The 22,553-nt window shown below is 38.1% G+C and overlaps 2 protein-coding genes across 4 annotated transcripts in view; one reads left to right on the forward strand and one right to left on the reverse strand.

The window, feature by feature from the left end:
- rec114 (REC114 meiotic recombination protein) lies at positions 1 to 12,078 on the forward strand. 2 transcript variants are annotated; one of them, XM_034116850.1, is made up of 6 exons: positions 1 to 112; positions 2,668 to 2,757; positions 8,000 to 8,083; positions 8,664 to 8,837; positions 9,735 to 9,800; positions 10,741 to 12,078. In XM_034116850.1, exons 1-6 carry the CDS (start codon positions 35 to 37, stop codon positions 10,903 to 10,905), a joined length of 657 nt encoding a protein of 218 aa, XP_033972741.1. In that variant the 5' UTR covers positions 1 to 34; the 3' UTR covers positions 10,906 to 12,078. The 2 variants fall into 2 exon arrangements, with proteins under 2 accessions (XP_033972741.1, XP_033972743.1); XM_034116852.1 differs by lacking the exon at positions 2,668 to 2,757.
- Positions 11,122 to 22,553, reverse strand: part of nptnb (neuroplastin b) — a 26,106-nt gene continuing 14,674 nt past the window's right edge. For both annotated transcript variants that reach the window (XM_034116848.1, XM_034116849.1), the window contains 7 exons: positions 21,809 to 21,983; positions 20,819 to 20,913; positions 17,740 to 17,873; positions 17,021 to 17,294; positions 12,513 to 12,534; positions 12,323 to 12,396; positions 11,122 to 12,230 (listed from right to left, as the gene is read on the reverse strand). In XM_034116848.1, coding sequence (XP_033972739.1) covers positions 12,336 to 12,396; positions 12,513 to 12,534; positions 17,021 to 17,294; positions 17,740 to 17,873; positions 20,819 to 20,913; positions 21,809 to 21,983 — 761 coding nt within the window. In that variant the 3' untranslated portion in view covers positions 11,122 to 12,230; positions 12,323 to 12,335. The remainder of the gene's footprint in view (positions 12,231 to 12,322; positions 12,397 to 12,512; positions 12,535 to 17,020; positions 17,295 to 17,739; positions 17,874 to 20,818; positions 20,914 to 21,808; positions 21,984 to 22,553) is intronic.

Here is a 22,553-nt window from a genome sequence, read left to right on the forward strand (position 1 = left end):
TCAGTTAGCCAGAAAATACGCAAAAAATACTGAAATGGACACCAGTCATACATGGACGTTAAAACGCTATGGGCGCTATGTTCCGGGATCTACAGGTGGAACGCCTTTGAAGGTACGGCTTTTAAGATATTTAAGTTATTAACATGATTTATGCTAGCTCACTAGTTAGTTACTTAGCTAGTTTTCCGATTATGCTAACGTTAGCATCTCTTCAAAGGCTGACATTAGCTGCTCTTATTAGTCACAACAATTAATTATATTCTGCAGCTATCATGTGTTTGCTTATTGAAACAGTATTGTGTGCACACATGAATTCAAACTCAATGCTTAAATTGTTGATAAAGTTTCAATGTAGACCCATACTTGGGGAGGGGGGGTGCTAGTGGGTCGCCGGTTAGATTAACATTAACATGCTTCTTATTGTAGTTGTAAATGGAAAGGAGTGAGCAGGAGTGAGGTTGTCCGGTGCCTTGCTCAAGGGCCCAGGAGGTGAACTGGGACCTCTCCAAGTAGCATTCCACACTCCATATTTAGGTCTGTTCGGGGACTTGAACCGGTGACCCTACGGCTCACAGTCCAAGCCCCCTACTGACTGAGCCACTGCCGGACCACATGGTTTCACTTAGGGTCGGGACCGTCAATACATTACCATTTTAATGACCCAAAACCAATGTTATTTTCCTTCGTGCAAACTAGACAATATTATTTAAAATGATGGTAAAATAATAAAAGTGTATTTTATTTTAGACTATTTTTTGATTACTGATTTGTCATGAATTGATTTTACAAAAATGCTCTTTTTTTCAAGAGCATCCATGTCACTCCAAATCCATACCAATACATTATTACCCTTGACAGATAAGACACACATATTTCCATTTTATTTTAGTTCTTGTTATTTTTTACAAGACATGTTTTGTTCTAAAAATGTCTGCAGTTTTGTATTGAAATAGTTACTATTGATGACATTTTCTTCACTAGCATTAAACAAAGTAATACTTGTTCAATACTTATAAGTTAACAGCTCTATTAGCTGCATCCCTTATGAAAGTGCAGTATCGCTTCTTGGCCCAAACCACATGAAAAGTTTCACATGTATTAAAGGTAAATGTTAGTCTATAAGAAATATATATCATCATCAATTTGGAGCAAAAAGCATTAGCTGAATATAATTTAAATTATATTACAGCTAAAGTATACAGCTACATGAAAACATGTTTACATTAACAAATTCATAAATATATCAAACTACAAAATACGTATATGACAAAGTAGAAATATAATTATTCACTGTTGCCTAACACTAATTTGGCAACTAAGTTACTGTGTTAAAGACTTTGTTGTTCATCTTCGACTTGCCGTCCATCTGTTTTGAGTCTTTAGCCGTGAGCTGGGAATAAAGAGATTTGGGGATGTTTTTGTGTTGCTGAAACAAGTGTAAGAACTGTAGCTTTAAGGAGTTTGTCTTTCATTGACTGCATCTGACTCTAAATGGAGCAATATGTGTGGTGAGAAGTGAACACAGAGATAGATGGCTGCGAAAAACAATATCTGCCTACATCATGTCGACTCTTGGTACAGAAATGCAGTAATATGAATACATTCCTAAGTCTTTGTGCCAAATGAGTTGAGGTACATTTATGGCGCATTACCACTACAGCGCGGTTTAAGCGTGCCGTGCCCGGCCCGTTTTTGGTTGCGTTTCCACTAGGGGTAGTTCCGGCTAGCGGGTACTTTTTCACAGTTTTCTGGCTTCTAAAATCGAGGTTCTTTCCGGGCCAACAACCGGGCTGAGTATGCTAAACTAGTGAGAGAATCGCTGGCAATGAACATATTTGACCGTGATTTAATTGTAATACACGTTTCAATAAAAAATGATGCAGAAGTAACAACATACTGATACCGGTTAGTAAAAATCATGAATTAATGCTTTGACAAGTCTGCAGACAGACGGCAGGCGAAAAACCTTTTAAAATGCGTGTTTTCTGAATGGAGATCGGCTAAGCTAACGTTGTATATGCTCCGACCGTCCACACTCACAACAACGGCCTACAGACAAAAATAAAGCAGCGACTGTATTCACCATGACACAGGCAGTCTGTGGTTTGTACTTGTTTAACTTTTGTCTAGTTTCTGAACAGATATGAGGAGCTGTGAGCTCTGAGGGCTAACAGCTAACGGCTGATGTTGGTTTTGTGTTTCGCATTGAAGATGACGTCACGGCTCCGCCTACACTGCGTTACTATAGTTACTACCCCAGTTCCTAAACTGTAATGGAAACGCAGCATAAAGTAAGCCTGGCCTACCAAGGCCTAACTATACCGTACTAAGCCGTGCGAGGCCCTGCAGTGGAAATGCGCCATTACACTCCACCCACAAGACTCTACCACATTGCAGGATGTAATATACAGTTCAACTCAATTTGTGAGTCTGGGATTACAAGATTGTATCTGGCTGATATTAAATAAAAGTAATTATTCTAGACACTCGTGATCTTATAAAACACCTCAAGGAGCAGATAGAAATGTATAATTCAATGCTGATGAACTGTCTCTTATAGCCTACCATTTATTTCTTCTTGACAAAAAACCTCTCAAATGTATAGAAAGATCCATCATGAGTTGGGAATACACATTTTGCCCTAATATTCTCCTTTTTTCTCACCAGCTATTCGAGGCAAATCGTGATAAACCTGACATTTTCCTGACAATTGCGGCATCTGGACACTTGCTGATTTTCCAAGGACAGGAAAGCCTGGTAGGAACACTGTGTGCCTAGATTTAGGATTCTGTTTTTGTTTTCTGTTTCCATGCATTATGATATACAATACCTGAAGGTTGGGCCTCTCTGACTGTTTATATCCAGACCCAAGATAGATCGTTTTGCTTTATCTTTGAGCTTAGTTGTATTTATTCACAGCTTTCTGTAACTCTAGATTGTATTTTTATACCGTACATTTTGTCTAATTTCATTGGTGATTGCAGTTATAGTAATTCACTGTAGAGTCTTTTTGTCTTTCTAATTAATTTGGATTGTGGTTCCTTCCCTTTTGAGTAAAAGAACAACAAATACAAAAATACCTTTATTTTGGGTTTGCATTAAATATATGTTTTGAAACATAAGTCAGGGTTCTTACGGTCATTAAAAACCTGGAAAAGTCATGGAAATTCTAAATGCTAATTCCAGGCCCTGGAAAAAAATATTTTTCCCAAAGTTTTGGAAAAGTCATGGAAATGTAACTAAAGTTGCATCGAATATAATTTATATTTTATCTAATCGCCAAAAATAGTAATACTATAACGATAATAAATACTGTATCGTATAGTAATGAAACATAAAATGGCTTTTAACTGTCGAGCTATTTTGCTGGTGAGAGATTTTAGTTGCTTTAGCGTGTAGAAGCTAGTAAGCCTACTATTTGATTTGTTTTTGATAGGCACAACATGTTTCAGACCTTATTTTCCTGTTCCATGTTAAAATAAACCATTTTCAGTGGTACCGCTGAGAAAAGAGTAATTATTTGGTCATGGAAAATTAGGTAAAGGTCATGGAGAAGTCATGGAAAAGTAATTGAAAATCATTGGTGAAAAACTGTATGAACCCTGATAAGTCATTATATAGATTGCAAGGCTTATGGTTTAGAATAACATAAGCATAGGTTATTCAAATGTTGATTAAAAAGGAAAATATACTCACCTTCAAGTAGGGCTGTACGATATATCGTGTAGTGACGATAATCGCGTTATGCGCATTCGCGATATTCACATCGCAGGACGTGCAATTTTGTTTTTTTAGGACGTGCGATTTTAAATAGGCAAATTAACTCAAACACGTCATGTTACAATTATTTTGCTGCTTGCTACAAAAGGAAAACTTGCGCGGCTCTCATGTCAGGGGAACTTGAGTGAGTGACATGCAGGCTCTGCATGCACAGCAAACGACCAATCACAATCATTCTTGATCAGATCACAGCAGGATAACCGAGCTAGCTCAGCTTGTTGCTCTGATAACTTAAGATCCAGAAGTCCGTGACTAAAATCCTTCATCCGGTTAAATATCGTTAAAAAAATACCAATTGTATAGCATTAAAGTTCAAGAAAGGATGGTTTGCGGACAAAAAAAATGGTCTTTTCTTCAATTCCTGTATTTTTCCATATCGCAGGGGACATTTTTTCGCAATGTCAGTTTTTTCCAATATCGTGCAGCCCTACCTTCAAGATAGACTTCATTTTTTCAATACAAAGTGAGCCAAATGCCTTTAGCAGTTAAATATTGTTTATTATCAAAGTCAACTTTATTGTCCATCTTTCAGTTTGTGTGTACAGACAGAGATCGAAATACCGTTTCCCACAATCCCGAATACAAAAATACAAATATGTATAAAAATATGTATATCCTATATATACACAATCAACTGACACATTTATACATATGCACACATTAAGATAAAAGCACAACAATCAATATATACAAAATAACTTTACTTCAATATCTTTGGGAAATGTACATCAGTGCAAACATTTATTCAAGCTCTATTTACTCACGTGTGTCTACTCTGAAAATTGCAATTACTGTATATTATGTTTTATTTGTTACCGTAACAAATGAGCGCACGTGACTTTAGGACAGACTGCGGATACTTGGTGGGAGTTATTAGCAGGGTAGAGATTATGTTGTGGATTATCTTTAAGACTGCGAGTGTGAGGAGATAAACAGTGGCAATTTTTTTTTGGCAAAAGGAAGTTATTTTATTTTTATTATTTCACCAACCTCCTGTATGAATGGATCAACAAAAGCCTCTTTTTGCTTTTACCTACAAGCGGTATGGGTGTGAGCATTTAATCATATGAACAGAAACTCGTGTCAATTTAGTGTGGACTTTACAAATACAAATCATGCTTTAAAAAATGGTGTTAATATTCAACGTCTAGCTCATAAGACCTTGACATTTTGCCTCTCTACTGTAGCAAGGAACACTGTTGCATAGGTGTTGCAGTGTAGCTGTCCATGAAGCTCTTAAATTCAGAAAAGTATTGCTGCTTTAACAAAAATGGCTTAAAATCGTTAAATTATGAAGCTGCGGTTGTCATGCTCTGACACAGTTGTTATTACTTGTTGTGCTTCTCAATATAAATGGAACATCCTCTATGAACTCAGTTAATTGTTAGCAATGCTACTACAAAAGGAAATGTTTGGATTGGACATGCTCTACCACTCTCTTCAAAGAGTAAATCATATTATTTCCCACTACTGTATGTTGTAGGGTTTGTGTTCATGTGTATGCTTTGATTTTATTATAGCTTCTCTGTGAATATAAAACAATTACAACCTATATATAAAAAGCATTTTTCATTCCCACCTTTCATCGAAGCGCATAATTACACTTCCTCGGATGTAAATCTGTAACAGAAATCTGCTTTCCGGATAGCAATCTTCGATTAAGGGCATATGAAATATTCTGCTGAAGAGCTTGACATTTCCGCTCAAACCTTATGACATTTGACCGGATTGTGATGGTTGGGTCGCGCCAAATGTCACTCAGAAATGTATAAGCCCACTTCAGGCTTGGTTCAGATTTTGATATATTTTGTATGGTAGTCAGGTCGGGTGTGAATTTGCATGCCTTGATTCAATTTCATTTGATATGCCTCATTAAACATGGACTTGGCATTTGTTGTCCTATTCATACATTGGTTAGTTGCCAACCTTGGCACAGCACATGTACATATTAATTTCACAAGTAGGCTAATAGCTAATGTGACCAATCTCACCTTCAAATATAATGGTGTTCAATCAACTTTGTCAACAGATAACCTTTTATCTTTAGGTTGGTTACATTGCCAAAGTAAAGATGTTAAATGAATCTGGAGATTTTACCAGTTGTTGTGACCTTTTTAAAAGTTAACTTCCCGCCGTGCAGACAAACACAAATGTGAGGGACTACTCAATGTCTCATTAATGAAGTTCTGTCAGGTGACATAGCTATCTCGCTGCACCATACAGGTATTCAGGTCAGACTGCACAGAGCTTTCACCCAGGATGATAGACTGGTCTATTAAAGATTGGTGCAGGGAATGCTCTGGAAGCCTCAGCACAGAGAGCTTAGTTCTTTAGGTTACATTATACATTCTTAAGAGCATTTTGGGAATTGTCTTTGAACACAACTGAAATTTCAGGGTGTCCGCGGGGTCTTAAAAAGTATTCAAAGTTGATAAATCAATTTAGCGAAAATTAAGGCTATTCAAAACGGCATTTTCCAAGGTATTACATTTTGTAGCTTGTTTTCAATAAGTATATACATTGTCCAAAGAGGTTGTATTCTACAGTCTGCCTGAATGTAATCATTGCGTAGGTGTGTAGTGTGATTCTGTGTAGTTTATTTATGGCATCCCGTTGGATTTGACGTCATCTGAACAGGACATCGCACGCTCACTGCTTGATAGCGCGCGAAGGTCAGTTTACGCCGGTTGTTAAACAACATCGTTATGGGGAAATGCAAGTTTGCGTCCAAATGGTTGGAAGATAAGGAGGAAGGACAATCAATACTGTATATAGTAAAGTGTGTCGCCAATGTAACCGGTTAAAACTCAAAGTGGCGATGAGGTCTTAAAATGTATGGAAAGGGTCTTAAAAAAGGTCTTAAAAGGTCTTACATTTGACTTCAGGATTCCTGCATATACCCTGTTATAGAGAGATTCAATGAGGAGCTCCAGTCCAGAGCTTGCATTAAAATATAGATTCTTTCTGACTTCACAGACATCGCCCTACATCGAAAAATAAGCTTAAATGCATCCTTCACACAGAGCATTTACAATAACAATTTAAAGGGAAAAACAACATTAACTGTAGTATACTGTCTGTTTGAGCCACCAGAGAAGATTAAGCAGTACATGGCATTGTTTTTAAAGGTACGAATAACTATTGTTTCAAAAGATATTCTGACTTTTGGTGTTTTGATGATGATGGCCATTAGCACTGTCTCATCTGCTGATCCTGAATATCCTTTACTGTACGTCTTCCACTGGGATGGGAGGTGGCGACTGTGACCGCCATACAATAAGATTCCCATCATTCTTCATCTACATTTGTTAGATTTCCATACACCTTTTATTAAGCCAGGAAGGTCCCATTCGGATCCAAGATCTTGTTTTCAAGCGAGTCCAGGTCAAGAGGGCTGGTCAAGACAGTTAAACATAAAAACAATTCAACATGTGAGAATATATACAATACATAAATGCAACAAGAGGGAAATGGAAGATATACAGAGGCTAATACAGGCCGTACCAGTAATCCATAATCTGATCTCATTCCACCTGAGTGAAGGATTATGTAAAACAGAAGATTTTTCCTTTTAATAATCCCAAATGATGTGTGCATTTAAATGGACATTAAAATCCAATCATTTGTTTCCCTAATGAAATAAAGCATTTGAATATCGCATTTCATCAAAAATGTCATTGTTAATTCCTTATATTTAGCGATGGTATTTTTGCAATGGACCCAGATACAATTAGGTGACCTTACTATTACTACTTAGTATTTACTTACTTAATTACTTAGCGCTATTGATGTGGAATGATAATGCTTCAGTACAGCACACTCCCTGCTGGTGCAGTGCCATTGTTCAAATCAAAGCTTTTTGATATACCTATAATGTTATTATCAAAGTCTAAAAAAAGGCACATTTAACAGAATAGGCTTATTTTAATATTTGGCTTTTGATGAATACATCTGCTATTTTGATTCCCTGTGTGAAAAGCTTATTATAAGCCTCAAAGCTTAGGCTCGGAGGTTACTGGGTAAATAGAGACCCCTGCAGACAGTTTGAGGTATCTGTTTTTTTCTCACTACAGAGTGAATGTGTGGAAATGGAGCTGCTTCACTTGGAATAGTACACCTCTATAATTTACCCCCTCCACATTTAATTTAGCCTATGGATGATACTGTTTCCTGTCCAGGCTGCTAAGGACGTTTGTTGTCTTGTTGTGTTTCTCCCCAGGATGCAGTCCATTTGCTCGGTGGAACCAATGTTTTCAAAGTACAACAGAAATCTGATAACCTGATGCTTCGATTTACAGATGAGGTGAGTCGTGAGATGAATTGCAATGGCTTGATGGGTAGTATTTTCTCAAGGTCTGTCCTAACACCATAACTCTCTTTCAAGATCAAGACCATTACTTTTATTCCACTATAACAAATTAAAATGGTAAACTAATGGTTTTCTGGGTTTTAATTTATAGTTTTTATTCGGGTTGAAAGTGCTGCATAGCCTCCTTAAATTGAAATATTACCAAAAATATTTTACTAGTCAGCAGGGGCGGACTGGGACTAAAAATCAGCCCGGGACTATCGACCGGCCCACTTCGGTACCGCTAGTAAACACCGCTAGTAAATAGTCAACGGGGGGTGCTAGTGACTTATTCGACCGGCCCACATTGTCCGACCGGCCCACTTCAGTACCGGCCCATCGGGATTCGTCCCGAAAGTCCCGATGGCCAGTCCGCCACTGCTAATCATACATGAATTTCCTTAAAACTACATTTGGAAGTCTCCTTGTGTACCCAGCTACTTTTATATTACCTTTAACAAGCTGTTGATTTAACAAAAGCAACACACATGGCTTTCATGGGCACAGCTTGAATGTGTTTGTGTGTTTCCTGCAGGGAGAGAAGCGCATGATGAGGATGCAGTTTGATGGGAGTAGCAGGAAAGAGGCAATAAAGGATTGTTCCAGCGCTGTGAAAAAACTGATGGAGTACATGTCTGTCACCGCTCAGGAAGACGCCCCATTGCCCCCAAATCAGTCCCCTGCTGAGACCCCTGCACCAGTGATACAGGTTGCCCACTTTACAATTTAGGAAATTGTTTGTACAGTTAAAATGTGTTCCCCTTAGAAAATCCCTTCTGACATAGATGGCTTAGTCGTGGCTGTACAGTATTAAATACATACTGCTTTACTTTACCTCATATGTCACCATTGTACATTTTAAATAAAATATCAGCTTCATTTTAAAGTGCCATAATTGATGTGTTATAATCAGTACTGCTTGCATAAACTTAAGTATTGTGCTGTGGTCAGTTTCATCAGCAGTGGCTAAAGTATTTTCACTAGATGGTGCTATTTACAGTACTGTCTTAATGTTAGCCTCTGCAGCTACAGTAGGATGAGAGCATGTACTGTACATGAATCAGAAGCAAATCACAATACAATATATTGTGTAGAATACAGTGTGTCCCACCATAACGAATACACAAAAAATGATAAAAGTACTTAATAAATACAAGCTTAAGGTGGCATACCTTTTAAGTCACTGGATGAATTCTTAAAATTGCCTTTAACAGTCAAATTGTTGATTATGAAACCGAGAATAATATAACGTGCTTTCAAAGCGTTTACCAGTTAGCGTTAAGACTCGATCTACCTCAAAAAGGCTGTGCTGCTTCATTTCAGTAGCAACATTTTATATTCTTTAAATGTGAAAACACTCGATTAATCCTTGATTCTAATTTGTAGTCAAACTTAGATCCAGCCATGTGAATAACAACCTTTAACACGAAGGTCAGAGATATAAATGGACTCTTTAGTGAACAGACACAGTAAAGGAGTTCACAGTGAAGATGAACGGGCTTTGGGGCGTGGATATGTTTAAATTAATAATGAAGCCATTGATTGAAACCTATGGAGTCACACTGAGTTCATCATCTGCTTTCTTCTGTTGTGTGTCTGTATGCAGCAAAAGGCTGTGGGAGCTGAGCCTGAAGTGGCCCAGGGATCACTGACCATCACGCGTCTGACTCAGGTAGGGATTGTAAAGTTACAAGTGAGATATAACAGAATTAGGCACCACTTCACAATAAGACTACCCTTATAAAAGGTTTACGAATAGTTTGTAATTCATTCATTAATTAGGTTTTGAACACTTTACAAGTCATTAATAAGCTTTTATAAGACAGGAGATAAACAGGGCAACTGTGACCGGTTGCTTGCCAAATAGTGAGCCCACATTTATCTGTACTGCTAAGCCTTATAGTTGCTACCTAGCTTACTTCATCTTCTTCATCAGCCAGCATCCTTGGTATCTGTTGCTCACTGAGTTGATTCTCGCTAAGTAGCCAATGTAAGGCTTAGTCCTCTTGCCAAATAGTGAGCCTGTGTTGATGTATGAAAACTGTTAGAACTGGTTTATAAATGGTTAATAAAGTGTTTACAACCTAATTATAATCCCTTTATGAATCCTTTAAGAGGGTAGTCTTATTGTAAAGTGGTACCCAGAATGAAATACTCGCTGTGCAACATATTCATTGTAATTGTGTTTTATATATTACTGAAGAGCATTGATTTTCATATGGCGCAGGTTGCCTATACTTTCTTAAATTGAGCATGAACATAGGTGTTTCTATTGTTTGTCTGCTTTTAATTCACTGTTCATTTCAAGTATTTGTTTGACTCAGGTAGTGATTGTAAAGTTACAAGGGAGGCTGTGGCTCAGTGGGGTTGTGCGCTGAACTTTGAATCACGGGGTAGCAAGTTCGAGTCCCACTGCAGTCAGCATGTCGTTGTGTCCCTGGGCAAGACACTTCACCCCAAATTGCTCCTGTGGGGATTGCCCACAGTACTGAATGTATGTAAGTCTGTGCAACATATTCATTGTAATTGTGTTTTATATATAACTGAAGGATGTATATACTTTCTTAAATTGAGCATGAACATAGGTGTTTCTGTTGTTTGCCTTTCCTCAGCACATCTTGGGAGAGCATGCTTTGATTCTGCCTCAATTGTATCGCAACAATTCTACGATTCAAGGTGACTTGGAGCCCATCCTGCGTGTGTTACTGCTGGATCCCAGCTTTCACGCATTTGTGGAGAAAGTGGAGGGTGAGCTGAAGAAACTCCTCCAAGAGTGAAGAGTCCCAACAACCGCTGACGGCAGAAGTCAGTGCAATGTTTTTATTCGTATAGAGTTTGTGTAGGCAGTGCCTGGCGGTGGTTATGGATTGTTACTGTACTGCGGACGTTGTTGTAAATGTTACACTGTGGTAGTTATTGTATTCACCCTGAAGAGGATGCTTCTCATGGTAGTGCATTTAAGTGGTTAAAGGAAGAACACGGAAAAAATAAGCTGGTTTCATTTTTTGACATTTTTATTCAGAAAAAAAATATTGGTCTCACTCATATGTTTGATCGTGGCTATATACTCTGGTCCCTCTGATCCCACCTTAACGCCGGCCCATTCCCACCGCAACACACATTTATACATCGTATTGAAAGAGGAGTCATGCAGCTACAGCCGTGAATTTTGCTATGCCAGCTTCCAAGTGATCCCACAATATTAAAGCTTCACTGAGTTAAACAAACTGCCCTCCATATATCTATTTAAGAATACATATTGCATAGGATTATAGCCATGCTATACAGTTAAAGAGAGAACAAATAGAAAGTAAAAATCAATCAATGAAATTGGGAAATATAAAAAAAAAAATCTTTTACAGATTTCCTATCATTTGAACACTCATACTTCAACATATACAAGACACCTAAGTTACTCTGGAAAGAAAAAAATAATAATACACTTATCATTTTCGTTTAGATAGATAAACACACAGGAGTCATTTTCTGTAAGCACTCAATTAAATGTAAATACTGCCAGTCATTGAAGCCGTTGCTTCACAATAAAAGTTCTGTTAAAAGTGGACTCATCGTCACAAAATCAAACAGTTAAATGACCATGATATGCTGTACAAATTGTCAAGAATAAAACAAACTATATATATGTATATATATACATATACATGTATATATATATATTATAGGGATGACTCCATAAAAAACATAGGTCATTTTAGATGCAAAAAAAGCCACACGGGGGATAACAACAGAAAATCTCTATTCTGAGTATCCTATTGCGTAATTACCTTGCATGCATTGTACATGATATGTAATACAAAAGGGATCACCTCATTTGAGGATATGATTAAATCAATAAAGGAGACATCAACAGCACATTAAAAATGTGTACACCTTTGTGGTGGTTTAGTCATTATTCGTCATCCTGAAACCTCCACGATAGACTGAATAAGGCATGCTTAAGACAGCCATTATGTTCTTTTTGTTGCCAGTGTTATGCTGATATTGTTTCTCATAAAATGAGACAAGATATGCTTTTTTTCGAAACTGCCTGGAGCTCTCTCCACCTCTGATACCTCCAGAAACTGCAGTTTAGCCATCTCATCTGTGAAGAGAAAATCAAGAGAAGGCGTGACTATGGATAATCCTCACAGTGAGTTCTATATTTAGCCCGCATCCCCTACAACAGTGTCTTACTTGAGTAAATTGCTTATTTTGCATTCCTCTGGCGAATGTTTTTATCCTTGTGGTTGTTTGTTGAATTTGTTTTCCTGGGGAAAAAGGGGTTAGGGTTAGTGACATTCAGGTAATAGCTAAATAAAAACACAGTACCCAGTAATTCTGCATGAATTATAAGTAATTGTGTGTGAGTGATTTATTTACTTACATTGGTACCGCTGGTTCATCATCTTGGACAAGAGAAAAGAAGAAAAGGGACGAAATCAGAACACAGATATTAGATAAAGAATATCTGCTGCATGTTTCAACACATTTTACTGCAAAAATATTTACTTTGCTGACAGATTTCCCAATTGTACTTTCATTAGGTGTGAAAATCAACCTGAATTTTGCTTGTTATAGACTACCAAAATCCTTCAGTGAACATAAATATGGTGGGAAGATGCAGCTGACAGCACAGATTGCTGTGAATATTTGAATGCTGGTGTGGCAGAGTCGTGACGGTGGGAAGCTCTGACATCACGACATGGGAGAGAGCTGCTGAACAGCTTTGAATGCACCAGCCTTTTGTCTGATTTACTGACTCAGAAGGAAACTACAATAATTCACACATTTGAGTAGCTTCTTGCATTAAAGAGGAACAAAATATGTAGTAAGGGGCTGAGAATGTGGTATGGTACGGTGGTATGGTCTAATAAGCGCATATCTAATGCCAAGCCTTCTAAACATAACTCCACATACTGTCTGAATCTCAGGGGTTTCCTGTTCATTTGAGACTGAGCATATGTGTAGGAGGATTACAGATGGCTCACTTAAAGCCTTCTTTTAATTACACTTAGCAATGTCAGTGATTTTGAAAGAGTCACATTGTGACTGACTTGGCATAAAAACAAGAATCCCTTCAAAGCTTTCTCTCAGCATCAATTCCCTGCAGTTCACAGTGGTTAATATCTACGTGCAGTGTACTATTTCTATTCATTTGAACAACATGGAAAAATTGCATGTTTCGAAGTACAGTGAAAAACATAACATACATTACAATGTAACAGTCATTAAGAGGAAGAGGAACTGGTGAAAAATAGTGAATATTGTGTGACAAGTTAGTCAAAGAAAGACCCACAGCCTCGGGGTTGACAGGGTTGTTGGTGTTTGGCATACAGATGAAAATGTGTCAACAGGTAAGTAACCAGTCAGTCACAGTGAGATATTTTCCATGCAGTTATAAGTCAGAGATAAACAGCAATATGGAGCAGATTATGGCAGTTATAATGTCAGACAAAAACATGGTTGTGTGATTACTTGGGGGAGGAACATCTGTTGGCATGACCAGCAGTTTTAACACCTACTATCTATACACCACAAAAACTATACTTACTATAATTGTTTTGCAAGCACACATTTTACTGTAAGATATATTTTTAGCTGATTGCTATGGTTCTAGTTGTTTTCTCTGACGTCTGGGTGCATCTTTTTTAGCTTTAAGTTTGCCTTATTACATTAAGTGAGCTGTTATTAAGCACAGCAGCATCTGTAATTTTCGCAACTGGTTTTGAAACGCAGTATAAAAGTGTCAGGCTGACAGGCTCTGCCTAAAAGCCATCTTGGCTCTGGAGTATAAAAGTGTTCAAACACAGCAAAGCCATCAAGAGAGCAGAATTCATAATGCATGCAGACAGGGGCCAAAACCTCCGGGAATCAGGGATGCTACAGGGAGATTTTAGAGAGGCTGTGCATCGTGAGCAGAGAGTCCTCGTTCCTGATTTGAATGGCATAAAGATGGCGAATATAATCCACCTTAATCGCTTCATTTTTCCAATAGATGAATTCCAACTAGAGGCCATGCAGAGAGCCCACTTGAGCTGGGAGGGTTTGTATGTGCATGTATTTTGAGCAAGTATCGTAGTGAAGTGCAGTTTTTTCCCTAATGATTTACAATTGTTATGGATGATTAGCAAACAGTATTCTGAAATTACCTAATGCTATTTGAATAAAGATAACAGATGATTATAAATGCAGTTAGCTATCATAGTGTTTTAATGGTTCAGTATACATTATTATGTTCAACTAAGGACATGTAGGTACCTAAAAACTGATTACTGAGTAAAACTGATTGTATATTATGTTCATATGATGCAACTGGTGTTGATGCTAATGAATCAGTGGGTTGTAAAGCATCAATGAGCACTATTTTTAACCAGTTAATACATGTTTAGTCTCACTCTTAAGCTATGTGTGGGAAAAAGAGAAACAGCATCCCAGATGAAGATCACTTTCAAATACTGAAGCCACGAACAGATGTTTCTATTTCATATCCGTCACACATTCAACTCGTATTTAGTTGGAACTACAATAATTTTGTAGATCTCTCCCATGAAAAGCAGGATGTACCCTAAAGCTCAATGTGTGCAGTCTGTATTAAGAGTGTACTGTGGCCCAGTTGGAGTGATTCATATATTAGTGGTTGGGATTTTGTTTTTTATCTTGTGTTCATGCTTTATTTGGAAATGAAAAGAAAGCAAAGCCACAGGAGTAGAGGTCAGACAGAACCCGTGGTGACTGGAAACGCCCTCCGGCTTTCCAGACATTTGTATCTCTCCACATTCTCATTGTAGGATTTAGCCTCCAAAAACACGGGACATTTCTTTTGGAAAAGCTGATTGTATGCTAGGAATAAAAAGACAAAACTAATAATAATAAGTACGTTTAAATAATTGCATAACTCGTTGTGTATGTTAACAAAACTAACTTTTTTATTCCTGTGTTTTAATTTGTTCATACAGCTGTGTTTTTGATATGTTGGCTTAATGTTAAGACCATACTGGTGTAACCTCAATTAGCCACTAGGGTAAAAAGCCTTGTAATGCTTCGACTGTATCTGCCTTAACGACTCAAGTTTTGTCTTTTTTATAATATACATTATATTGAAAAACAAGGGTCCTGTATTAGAGGAATTACATCTTAGTATTCATTTAATTTAATGTTCTTATTGAGTTATAAAAACACCAATGTGTTGTGTTTGGTGATGTATAGCCTTAATATTTCAACCTGTCCATTTACGTGCGTCTGCTTGAGTAACTTACTCCAAATTGTTGAGATAATATTTTTTTTAAATAAAAATTCAGTTGATATAAGAAGTATACATAGTTTGTTCATTCACCAAGCAGAGGCACAGTTACCCAAGAACTGAATCAAGGCATGCAGGTTTTTGGGATTTAAATATCTAAAAAGAAAATGGGAAAGTTTTGTCATTAACAGTCAAAGTGAATAACTGTATCTTCTGCTCCCAAGCCTAACAGTTCATTGACATGAGTTAGCCTGTGACATTAGGACTGCTTACATACTTGTACAGGCATTCATTTTAATTAAGAACAGTTAAGGAAACAAAATGGATTTTAATCCAAGTTAAAACATTAAAAAACATGTCGGACTGTATGGGTTCAACCTTATGAAAGGGGAAATGAATGAAGACACATGTTCATTTCACAATAACGTATATAAGAAATAAACTTTACTGCATTCATATCTCAGCTTCTGGTTTGTAAACACATATATATTGACAGAAAGAAATGACATCTCCGAAACCATGCAGAATCTCTCACTTACCACCCGGTTAGATTATGTTTCCATTTGGAAAGATTGGGGAAGGGAAAAGAATAGTAACCAATTAAGTATATATAATAAGTATATATAGCGACAGGCTGACAAAACCCACGTTAATGTTTTTTGCTATCAACATGAAAACAAACCATTACAGACAGCCAAGTCTTTGAAAGGTTAGCCTCTGTTGAGTAGTTTACAAATGTATAAAGGTCATATTTACATGCATCCAAGGCAATCCGAGACATTTATTTGATACATATATCCATTGAGAGAAGATGCAACCTTGTGGTACTTCTCTGTAAACATCTTATTGATTAAATAACCAGTGTGTAGAATTTAGTGGAATTTATCGGTTAGAAATACTCCTCCCTTTACAAGAACCTATGGTGGCTTCAGGTAATATTAAAACAAGCCCTTCTCCAGATTCAGTGTTTTTCATAGTGGTGCAACACGGCAAACATTATAATAGTATTCTTATTAAAACATGTTTATGAAATGATATTATACATCTGGCACTTAAAGGTGGGGTAGGTAAGTTTGAGAAACCGGCTCGAGATACACTTTTTGTTATATTCCATGGAATGCTCTTAACGTCCCGATAGCAATGAATATCTTAAGTGCTTTGACAAAAAATCCATAAATAAATGTAATCTGTGGAAGCCGTGGTACTGTAAAAAGCACGACCAATCATCTGAGCCGGCCCGGCTAAAATAACTGGATGGCCTACCTGCCTGTCAGCCTTCCATCTGTGCACAAACTTATCTCGTGCCCTCATTGGTCATGTGCGCGTTCGTGTGTGTTGGAGGAGGGGCTCTGTAAGGAAGTGGCAGATTTTCTCCGGTTGTGTATTTTCAAATTCTAGCGATCTCGAGCCAGTTTCTCAAACTTACCTACCCTACCTTTAATTCCCCTACATCCTAGACACTGGTTCTTTAAGATGTGATGCACTTTGCTTTTGATGACTTTTGACAATACTTTCTATGCCAAAGACACAAATAACCCTCTAAAAGGTTTGAAATTGCAAAATTGTTCTTTAAATAATGGCCTTCATTCATACTATTCATTCCTATTATGTGTTAGTGCCTACTGCTCATAACACGGACAAAGCTTTCTTACCTTCAATAATGTCGTCTGGATTCTTGCGTCTCTCGTACACAACGATGATGACTACTAGGATAATAATTTCTGCAAGCACACCCAGGAAAGGCCAAAGCGGTGCAAGGTGGCTCCGCACCCGTAGAATAGTGGTCTCGGCAGTGTTTCCAATCACACTAGTGGCATTGCATTGGTAAACGGCAGGATCGGTGAGTATATCCAGGTTCAGTATGTTGAGCTCTGTGTAGTTGTCTCTGATGGTGATGAAGAAGCGACCAGTGGAGTTGTCGATATCCTGCAACACAACAACCATTCCTTAAAGTTGATTAAATTAGAAAGACTTAACTTGGAGTAAGGCAAGGCAAGTATATAGCACTTTTCAACACAAGGCAATTCAAAATGAAAGACATTAGAAACATTAAAAGCAAAGATAATAAAACATTAATAACACAGGTACATAAATACAAATAATATACATGAGTAAATATATAGCATGCCCTAATTTTTATACTATTATGCTGTACTATTATACCCTGTCTGTCTGTTTCTCTCAATTCAATATGCTTTATTGGCAATATTGACAATGCATCAAGTAATGATACAATAAGAAAGGAAAGAAGACAGTTGGAGAGTATTGAAGTTGTTAGCATTGTATCTCTGTTTTCATATTTATGTATACATAGTACAGTATTCTGTATATATATATATATATATTCTGTATATACAGTATATTGGCATACCGTGTAAGATGTTCCGTCCATTTTACGCCATGTCCAGGTGGGATGTGGGTACCCGACAGACTTGCAGTAAAGCATTGCATTTTCCCCCTCGTTTTTATTCTCACTTCGCTTGTGACCATGGATTGCAGGTTTTGCTGGAAAGGTAAAACAAACAAATAAAAACGGATCATTAGCTGAGTTGGCAGAAGTAAGACGTTCAAAGGCACGTTGTAGCAGCTACCAGATGGCATGAATAAGGAAAGCGTGATAGGCTGTTCTGGCTGTGGTAATAATGTGTGTTATTCAGCTGTCTGTGTAAGAGAGAGGAGTGTAATTAAGAGTCTCTATAGCACCGCTGATCATTCTCCCTTTCTCATTTCACCACTTTAAACTTTAGCAGTCCAGATCAAATCACATTGCATTATTTAATTGAAGTCATGTAATTACTTCCCAGTATCTCACACAGAGAAAGAAATGTTTCCTTCATTTCAAGGCTATCCTTTTTTCCACTTTGCTCGACAATCTTTATTATTCTTTATAAAAAACTATGCTAAACGCCGATTCCAAAGTAAATCATTTTTAGCACATGCTGTGGCACGAATTATATTCTAATTATTAGAGTACAGCTCCCCTGAGTCATTAACATAGACATGCAGACAAAACCTCAGGGGGGCTGTAGCTGATAAATGCTTACAAATAGCTTTCCCTTTATTAATATTAAGAAGGGTATATTTTTATGAAATACCAGTCGTGTTTAAGCTGTATAGAAAGATTAAACATAGACAAAATAACCCAGTATGATTTTGTAGATTATAAGAAAGATATATTAAAGAAAGGATATTTGTAAAGCGGCATTAAGTGAAGTAGAACAGATGCTTGGACTGGACTTCAACCCTTAATAAAACTATGGTTTGCAGCTATTTTGTGAGCCTGTATACCCAAAACCCCAGCAAGGGGGAATATCACTATGGAAGAGATAAAAGCATTTCAATACAATTCATAACGAGTTCAGGGAGGCGGGGAATCAGTATAATATGCGTTACCAGATGTTCCCATTCAAAATTATTCTATAGTCAATTCCACAAAGGAGATTGTGTGCCAAAGGAGAACGGTGTTAATTGTCCCTGATTAATGAATAAACTGCTGATAAAAATGCAAGACAAAGGTTTTGAATTTAATAAATTGTCGGCATATGTCATAAGGCACTGCAACAGATGCCAAGTCCAACTGATCCATCCATAGAAGTCTTTCCCAAAGGTGTGACACAGACTCTCCGTGTAACTCTGCACAGCGGCAGGAAGATAACTGTTCCTGTTTTCCCGCTAATCCTCAAAATGACAATAATTCCTTCCATGCAATTAAGCAGGATAAGAGAGACGCCTGGAGTTGGCATTTTTCAGCTGCGCGTGGATAATGGAGCAGGAGGGGTCTGAGCTCTTTGCTGACATCACTGCTGTGTAATTATGGTGCGCACGTGCTCCCTGAGCAGGGGAGTGGCCAAGCTCGTTGGTGCCTTATCCTGACTGTATTATGTCGGTGACAGACAGCACAGAGACAGGGGGCTAAAACGGGCAGAAACCTCCATTTCACACTCCTGACTACGATTACTGGGATTATTAATCCGCGTGCTAGACGGAGGTAAAGTGACATATTAATGTGAGAAGGTTGAGCAAGGTCAAAGCTGTCAGAAGGAATTTAAAATAACTGATAGAGGTGACATTTGCAATTTAATCAAATCCTTTTCGTTTTAAGTGGTGACATGTTATGATTGACATGAATTGCATACACTTGGATGGTTAATAAGTATTGCATGCATGTTCAAATATTTCATGCTGAAATGTGGGGAATATGATGAACGAAATATGTATCTATGGTAAGCTTAGTATCACAGACAATAAACTCCACTGCTGCCACAGAGATGGCTGGGACGGGATTCAGAGCCTTAATCCTACAACATCACAGAAGCCTCCATCTGTTGCCTCTGAGCTGAGTCCTGCAAGGATGAGTGTGCCAAGGACACTGTAGGCGAGGGATCTCAGTGAACTGCTGCCAGAAGCGCAGTGCAAAGCTGGCTGGCAGGACAGCGGGCTTGCTACCTGGGTCACAAAAGATCTCAAACACCTCTAGAAAATCACAAAAGTATTTAACTTAAAGAAAATGCTTTGTTTGGATCCAGCAGCTTGAAGCGTCAAAACATGCTGTTGTTTTTTTAGACATAGGATGTAGGCCTATTTAAAGGGCATGCATCATCAGTTTAGTTCAAAGAATGACGTTTTGCTGCAGGGGACAGATAGCAAGCCTCAACAGTCACAGTCCTGCAGTCCGGTGACGGCTAGGACACTTTGGTTTGAATGGCGATGAGTCCCATCATCTCACAATCGAGTGAAAGCAGAACACACACGGCCATCACCCATGTTATGCAATCAGGCAGCGCTTTAAGACCACCGTGGAATATGAGGCAGGGCATGCTCAGTATGTACCATAGCCATGCCACAGCAAATTGGCTTAAGCTCTACACACAGGCAAGCTTCTCGTGAACAGGGTTTCACTTGCCCTTTGTCAGAGAAGATCCCTTATTCAAGTTGAAGGCTTTGGGATCAGCTTGAATGAAACCAACACAGTTGTTTGGTTATTGTTTTTTGACATTACATAGACAGTCTGAGTTCAGTTTCTCTACTTAAACCATTATTATTTCTATAAAACATAAAATAAATGTACATGAGTTGTGTATAACCACTCGTAGAAATGCCTCCCAGTGGTTTGTGTATTTACAGGTTTTAGTGAGCATGTGCAGTGCCTGTCCATTTTGCTAGGCTGTTCTCTCAGCCAAGAGTGACAACGGCCTCAGGAATTCCCCGTCATCACCATTGCACAACATGAATTCAAACATATTTTTCAACAAGGACCCACTTCACTCAGCATTAGGTCGTTTACTCATATAGGACATCATTCCCTCCCTCCGAAAACCCAGAAGAAAAGCTCAAAGCTAAAACCGGCGTTTTAAAAAAATTAATTGAATTCAACATGTAGGAATTCACAAGCAGATAATGCCATTTGGACTAACAACTGTTTGTGTTGATATTTCACAGATAAATCTTACCTTTTACTTCAATTGTAGCATTTGCATTCGGCGCCATGTCAAATGTGTAAACACACATGTATTCCCCAGAATCATCTGCCCGTGGTTTAACGATTCTGCAACAAAAAGCACAACACCATCGAATTGAATAACTTTCATTATGAAGACTCTTAATTTCAGTTTAACTCGAGTAATTAGTTGTGCCGTGAAAGCTTGAGGCGTCTGCAAGGCCATGCTAGACAAAATGTTGACATTATGCTGTTATATTACGGAACAACAGCTCAGGAGTCTGCAGGGCATCACAGGCATTTTAGCTGTAATGTTCAGAGTATCACTGATGTAATGTGACAAGGAAGTGACCAATTGGTCTTATCTTGTGGCTAGGGAGAGTCTGTGCTATGTCTACGGGGTGCTCCACTGATTATACCGTGTGACAGCAGGAAGTAACAACTAGTTGGTACTTTAAGGTATTTATCTGCATGCATAGCTGTAGCTCAATATTTGAGTTACAGAAAACAGTGAGAAACAATCAACAGGGGTGTGAGGATGTTTAAAACTTGAACACATTATGCACCTGGCAACGCATTTTCCATGAGTCAAAATATCGATTGCCTCAGTAACTGCTTGAATTTGACATGCTGACAATCTACATTCGATGTGAGGCTGTTTCTCCCGTGTAGATGGTAATCGTGCAAAACATGCACGTTGACTATTTCCTGTAGAAGAAAACAAATATCTGCAGCACTGGTCTGACCCATTTACACGCAAATACAGACAGTTAGTTATCCAAGCAGCACAACAAACCTGGGTTACTATTTCTGAAAATGTGAGCAACACTCGATCAGTATTCTGCCTTTGTCTCAGCGAGGAATATTCCCTCCCCGACTGTTTGAGATGTGACAGGATTGTATTTTTTGTTTTGCTTGTACAGTATAGTCCCTTCCCTTTTAATAATTCACTCTACAATGCAATATTCACTACTTTCTACATAGCGGCCACGCTGTTTGTCACCTGTGTGATGTGTGCTTCAGTTCTGTCCGTGTGTTTGTGATTTCCAGTCCGTTCTTCACCCAGAAGCTCTCTCTGTGTGGAGTATGGGCGGTGGTGAGGTCACACTGCAGGGTCACGGGTTTGACAGGAGACTCCCCTGTCAGGACGATCTGATCGGTGGCATTGATCTTTGGTTCTGCAAGAAAGAGAGAGTCAAACCTTATCACAGAAGTGGGGCTCAAAGCTGTTTCAATGCTTCTTCCCATGCTGTAGTTGTAGCTGTGGGCTGAATGCTTTTTTTATATGATCTGTGTAGGAGGGGGTCTATGAAGTGAAGACAAAAGTGAACGCAACAAATAAACAAAAGACATAATAGTACATGAAACAGCTGTAAAAAATGTGCATAACATATTGATCTTCAAAGGAAAAAACAGGTGACGGATAAACATTAAACATATAAGTAAACTCTAACAAAATGTCTCTGTGATATTGAGATTAAATCTAAGTATACATTTGATTTATTATGACTATAACACGACTATCTCTGCATTGCACATTGCAAGATCTTCTGAATCATTTAAATGGTCACTGTACAGGAGGATATTTTACAGAAAGCAGATATACTGTAGCTGATAACTGCAGTCATTTTAACGTGTCAATTTAAAAAAGGAGACTGGATGGGCTCTCAAAGATGGCGCACCCTAAGATTGCGTTTGAATGTCATCAGAACAAGGAAAAAAAAGAAAAGAAGAAGCCTTGTACTTGG

This window comes from Trematomus bernacchii, unplaced genomic scaffold (assembly GCF_902827165.1).
Source record: "Trematomus bernacchii unplaced genomic scaffold, fTreBer1.1, whole genome shotgun sequence".
NCBI classification, from domain to species: Eukaryota; Metazoa; Chordata; class Actinopteri; order Perciformes; family Nototheniidae; genus Trematomus; species Trematomus bernacchii.